The sequence below is a fragment of the Aspergillus nomiae genome (genome assembly GCF_001204775.2).
Source record: "Aspergillus nomiae NRRL 13137 chromosome Unknown contig00640, whole genome shotgun sequence".
NCBI lineage: Eukaryota > Fungi > Ascomycota > Eurotiomycetes > Eurotiales > Aspergillaceae > Aspergillus > Aspergillus nomiae.
In genome coordinates, this window is record NW_015378695.1 from 1 (window position 1) to 6,436 (window position 6,436).

Here is a 6,436-nt window from a genome sequence, read left to right on the forward strand (position 1 = left end):
CTTTGAGGGAAAAATTACTACTTCTGACTTATCTTCAAACTATCACCACCATTTCGACTCGAACTACACAGATCTTTCACTTCGACCGATATCCTTCGGCAAGCCTGCTAGTCAGCCATGCTGCAAGCACTGCAGCGCAACCTCCGAACCTCAACACCCACCCAACACTATCATCCCAAGGCTCACCTCTAGGTTTCTGAAACATCTTAAAAATAGCACTGCATATCAAGCTGGACAGGATCTGCGGCGAGGAGACCGCCACATTATGAAGCCCGAGAATGATTCCCGCCTGGGCAAGATTTTCTTCCTCGTCCGTTGGCTTCCTGGGCCCATCCTCTAGATCGCCAACGCCTGTGGCAAAATTTGGCTGAGTAGAGTTGTTAGCGGAATGCTGTGCCGCCATCTCTGACCGATGTTGCCGAACCCGACGTTCGGTATCAATCCGTGCGACCTCTGCGGATATGAGCGCAAAAGGTGCCCAGAGCGTCAAAGCCCAGGAGATACCGACTATTCCAATCACCACTGTCGCCGCTTGATGACTATAGATAAAAAAGGTGCTAAACATGCAGAGCGCAAAGAGTACATGAGACAAGAGCCAAGCTCGGCGGAGCGTAAATCCTGGGATCTGCAGTTTTGACAGCCACGTTGATCCGTCTGTGGCTTCGACATTTTGCTTATCCGGAAGAGTCGGGGGCGGCTCCGACGCAGTACCGACTGGTAGGCTTGAGCATGACATTCTTCTTGTTCCTAGAAATGGCCTTCTCTCATCTGAAGGCGTGTTGATATCCTCGGATGAAACAACAGATCTGTAAGTAGGGACAACGAAAATAGGCAATGTTATGTTAGCAACAAACGAAATGATTGCATATACAAGAAGGGCAAACGTTCCGATCCTAGTAGCTTTCTCCCAGGCCTCGTCTATTTCATTGTCAGGAAGGTTCGGGTGCTCATCGAAGATTGGGTTGACATAAAGCTGCCCGATGTACGTCGTAGCGTAGAAGAGGAAAGGAAACCACCCAACCCATGCAGCCAGTTGGACTTCACAAACTTTGGCAATCTGGGGTGGTAGGTACTGAATCGACTTGAAGACCTGTCTGAAGAAGGTCACAACACCAGGATTTCCGATAGAAACTGAGGATTCAAGCCGCGGATCTCGTTCCTGGATATATAGACAGCTGATCAATAGCGTGATAATAAGCGATAGCGATGCTATTGCACACAACACTTTGAACTGCGTGTTTCCCAATATTGGGAGATAGCGGGGCAAATCAATATATCCAAAAATGTATCCTAGAATGCTGCCCACGCCAGTGAGCCGGCTAGCCCATGCGTTCGCTGATTCCTGTTGGTGCGCCGGCGCGTTATCAACGATAAAACACCGAATGCCTGCTTGAACTGTGCCCGTTTAGTATGGCTGAGCCAAAGGGACGAGATAATCAGCCTTACCAGTGTTTATAGCGAAATCTAGACAGTACATCAAGATAGTTGCAAAGGCTATGATCGCCGTCCTAGTTCCTGTAGACGCCTGGTCGACGCCAAATATACCGAGGAAACCTCCTACTAGTTCTCTCACCCACGCAAGAGCAAGCAGAGCCACAACAGTGGCCAAGCCGCCAACTACCATGAAGGGCTTCCGTTTGCCCCATGACGAGCGACAGTTGTCGCTGCAGATACCAATATATGGTTGCACAAGCGTTCCTGTCAGGGGGCCAGCAATCCAGACGAAAGCGAGCAGGGCTTTGCTCATTCCCAGAGACAAAAGGAAAGGCTACATAGACACGTACATCAAAAACAAGGTTAACGCGTATTCCCACATGGGTGTCGGGTTAGATTTGCTTACCGACCCATTCGATAGTTCAACTGACCAGACAATTTGGAGTCTATGTTTTCCCTTGGTCAGTTTTGCCGTCTAGAGAAACCTGTGGTTTCATTGTGTCATAAGTAGGACAGATGACTTACCCACCAATACTCAACGTTAATAAGAAGAGATACCAGCTACTCTTTGTTTCTGATAAATGTTCAGGAGCCTCGGCTCCAATGCCAGCCTGCATTTCCTGCGCTGTTATTAAGTCGACGTCGTTATCGTTGTCTGGTCCCACTAAGGGGGACATCTCATCCGCTACTCGTTCATCTGTATCCGTCATCGGGGCGAATAAGACCAGAAACTCTTTCTGGTTTAGAAGTCAACCTCGGCTTCCACGGGGAACGTGTAACCTGCAATTTTCTAGCCCGGAGCGGAGAGGATGTGATGTATGAGAATGAATGTAGAGATTAAATAGATAATAGAAGGTACCGGTGGGTGGAGCAAATAGCTTGGTCTTCTTTTTCTTCGTACTTCCAACGTCGCTATGAGAAGAATATATGCAGGTCGACGCGTAGCTAAAGAAGCGTTTGGTGTGTCTAGACCCTAGTGAATAGCTGGAGTCGAGGTACCCCGGACTCTTATGTGGACCAATCAATAGAAATGGATACAGAAGGTATCATCAAGGACGATCATTTGCAGATAGAGAAAGTAGACTACTTGATAGGGGCTGGCTGGGACTAGCTTCGAGGAAAGAAAGCAAAGAAAAGGAGAAGAACGGATACACAACCCCGATGGAAACAAGCTTCCAAGACGATGTTAATGCAGGATACCTATCTTCTTGGAGAAGCTGGATCAATCGACGTCAGCAGGGCCGTCACATGACGTGGCACAACACATCATGGATGGAACGCCTGGAATCGAGATCCAAATGACGAACCATGGGTTATGGCGCATGTCAGAAGGACATTGTATTTAATTTACCGTAGTTTGTGGAGAGTCATTTATGATCTGGAGTGGTCTTCTAGAACTTCTGAAGCTTCAATATTCATCCTAAGCAGGGGCATAATGAGAATCCCATAATATTCCGCAATATATTTGCTCCTCAAAAGCTATACGCCGCTTTTATTCCATCCCGCATCGTGCTTTCCCTCGTGATTCCTGCCATCCAGAATTCCCATATAGAGGAAAGAAAAATGATACAGAAAGTCCATCCAATATCAACATAGCGCGTGAGAAACAAATGAAAACAACCAGAAAAAAAACTCAGAACTAATTATGGTAGAACCGTAGCGTAGATGACGACCAGTAACACATGTACACACACCAAAATCCAACGCATTCCGGACAGTAGACTAGAAAATCGGCAAACCTGCACTGAAATTCTCAGACCCTGGCGGTAGGTTGGAGAGCAGAGATTAGAACACCCTCTCAACATGTCTCAATAGCGTGATGTAGTAGTCCAGCAGCCAAGTCACAATTGGAGAATCTAATGGCTGGATTAAATGATTCAACAAATGGTATAAACAAATATTCTAAAGCATGTAAAATATCCGACCCCGGACTATCAAAATCCACCGTAGGGATTACGGTCGGCAAAATCGGAGTCATTATTAATTTCGCGAGATTGGGGAAAGTACCACTGGAGTCATACTTTCCCTCACGCCTTCTACATCTGCTGCTGTAGAAGTTGCGGAGCAACCATGTGAGGTGCCATCATGGTAGACATGGCAGAAGGCAGGGTCATGGTAGAAGGCATTGACGTGACAGTGGAGACATTCACCACGGTACTTGGAATGGACTCCGAAGGGGACGATCCCTCATCCTGCGAACCGAGTTCGTTGTCCTCATTATCCAGGTCCTCGTCTTGCGCATGGAGTGGTTGTTGGCCATCCTGTTGAGCCTCATGGATTCGACGGTGTCTACGCGGATGGTCAGTGTATGCTTTAGGTACAATGCATTGTTAGTCAACTCACTGTGCAAGATTGTCAGAGCGCGAAAAGGCTTTGTTACAGTAAGGACAAGGGTAGGGTCTTTCCTGAGTGTGGGTTCTCACATGCCTATGTGACAATTGTCAGCGAGTGCTTACAAATACAGTCACAACGCCGCCAAATAGATAGGCGAAGTCAGTCAAGTTATTAGATAGTTGTAACTTACCGCTTCAGGTGTTCTAATCTCTTGAAGAGTCGCCCACATGATGGGATAGGGCATGAATGTGATTTCTGGGGATAAGGGCCAAGCTCCATCATTGTAGCGCTTCGAGCGCGGCGAACAGGGCCGGGAACAAACCGCTCCGCTTTGTTCATCACACTGTGCTGCGCGCCTGTCTCCAGAACATCGCCATTAGGAAGTGCTGTCAACTCATCAGGATTCGCAAGTGGCATGGCGCTCTGCTCAGGATTTTCCTCGAGGCTTGAAAGTGGCGTCCCATTGCGAGACATCTCGTGTAGCAAATTCTTCTGCGGAAGGGCGCCCGTCGGATAACCGTTCATGATACGGCGGGACGAGTCATGACGTGGCTCTTCCACCTCAGCGAGGGGGGCCACCGAGCTGGAAACGGAGCGCCGTAGATCACTTGGCCTATGAGCAGCGTACGCAATTGGTTGAGAGGGTCCCGGCGCTTGAGCATGAGTGGGAGTAGCGATCGGGTTATTACGCCCGGTGGTATCGAGGATCGACGCCGCCGTTGCTTGTATGTTGGAGAGCCCTCTAGAACAGAGTACACATTTGAATGAAATGTCCTTGCAGGCGTGGGGAAATGAGCGCTTGCGAGATTTGATGGCGGAAGCTGCAACATTGGGTTGAATGCAGCAGCAGAAGAGATCTCAGGGATAGCGGTATAGAGGCCGGTATCTTCATTAGCAATATATGCTGGTTCAGTGCCAAGCGGAACACTGTGCTGTGGAGGCGTAACAGGTTCAAAGGACAATCCCCGGTTGCTGTAATCTTCGTATTGGGACGAAACGAACGATGGTGCCGGCGAATACTCGACGAAAGTTGGCATGGAGGCATGGCGCTGATGCACACGAGCAATGGGCATTCCATTGCGATCATACTGGATTGTCCCATAATCTAACTCGCGCTTAACAACGTTCTGCGCCAGGGTATTGGGCATGGGGATCGGGTTGTAAATCGCTGGACTGCCAGATTCGTCCGGGAGGAGTGATATCGTCGGGGGGGCCATCTGGGGAGCCATCTGGGGAGGAGGCATAGCGTCAACGGTCCGAACCACTGGGGAAGCGGATTGGCCATATGTCGTACTTGCGTGTGCAGTAAACGATGATGAGTTTGCTTGTTGTGCCTTTGTGAGCTGTTCATACAACGATTGAGATGAATCAAACTCGAAGGACAAAGCAGGCTCGCTGACCGCGACGGTAGTCGCCTCTTGTCCCATTTTCTCCCGCTTCAAATCACGTTCCAAAGCATCGAGGAACAGCCGATCATGCGGAACGCTATACCAGTAAAAAACTTTTTGCTTTTTCTGTGTTCGAATGCAATTGTTCTTATAGAGAAAATCAAGGAATGGACTTTTCGGTTCTTCTAGTGTCGCATCTGTTCCAGCCTTGAGATTACGCAGATCGGAAAAGATACCCTCTTCGAACTTCTTCGAATTCTTGACGGGGCGCCCGAAAGCTTGAAATCTGAAGGCGAGACACCGAACTATATCGGTACCCGAGATGTGGAAAAGATTGTTCCTATCACCAAATCAGCCCGAGTGTCCTTCCTCTTAAGCCAGAGGTAAAATGTGATCAAACGGACCATAGAACACAAGATATGTAGTCGCCAGTAGGGAGTAGGAACCGTCTAATGAGTTGATCTGGTTGCCAGTCCACTGGCGCAGAAAGGAGGAAGTACTTCACTATATCAAAAATCATATTAACCTAGGAAATGATATTGATTGACGCTAAATGACGAGGCTGTTCGAGGCGGCCGCCTCCGTTGAGGGATATCCGACTTACAATTGTCAACTTGCTGTAGCGCGACTTGCGCGTCGTGAGGAAGGCTTTGCTGTGCCTCGTTTGAAAGCATAAATGTTTCCGGTTTCTGAGGGGGTGCCATGGGAGCACCATGTTGCGGATACATCTTGCTCAGAGAATGCCTGTATATCTTATTAATCAGGTACTAGAAGAATATCTGAATCAAAGATAAGCGGCATTGACAAGTTGGATGAAACAACAACTCTGTGGCTAGGCTTTGAAGCAGCAATCGGAAATGGGACGGAAACCTACGCACAGGCACGACTGTCTCGGAAAGTGGCAAAACCACAAGCTCTAAACTAAAGAGCGATATGGTCTTGGGGAAAGAAAGTGATAAAAATTGAAGAAACCCAGAAACAAAAAAGAAAAGGCAATAAGTTTAGGATATGGAATCAACGACCGATCATGGAAACACTGAAGCTATCCAAACACAAGAGGAACCGGCCTCTTCGAAAAGGTGGGTGGGCGCTGACGTTGCAAGGCTTGTCAACTCAATGAAGAGAGAAGGCGGAAAAGAGGGCAACAGAGAGTTGAAGTGGGCCAGCCCGGATCCAAGTCTCTTTGAATAACTCGCACGGCGAAAGTGGAACGAAACGAAGGGTGATGAAGAGAAAGGGAAGAAAAAAAATAAAGAAAGAGGTCAGTCGCGATGAGAAGG

The 6,436-nt window shown here is 48.3% G+C and overlaps 2 protein-coding genes across 2 annotated transcripts; both read right to left on the reverse strand.

Moving 5' to 3' along the window:
* Nucleotides 1-76: 76 nt before the first annotated feature.
* Nucleotides 77-2,178, reverse strand: ANOM_011536 (putative sucrose transporter; the record flags this gene model as incomplete). Its single annotated transcript, XM_015556792.1, has 4 exons — nt 77-1,395; nt 1,447-1,768; nt 1,841-1,880; nt 1,960-2,178. Coding segments are annotated over 4 exons (1,884 nt in total), but the record flags the coding sequence as incomplete, so codon positions are not given.
* Nucleotides 2,179-3,039: 861 nt separating this feature from the next.
* Nucleotides 3,040-6,119, reverse strand: steA (sexual development transcription factor SteA; the record flags this gene model as incomplete). The annotated part of the gene is made up of 7 exons (XM_015556793.1): nt 3,040-3,723; nt 3,778-3,861; nt 3,959-4,510; nt 4,597-5,496; nt 5,561-5,660; nt 5,761-5,900; nt 6,035-6,119. Coding segments are annotated over 7 exons (2,064 nt in total), but the record flags the coding sequence as incomplete, so codon positions are not given.
* Nucleotides 6,120-6,436: the final 317 nt, after the last annotated feature.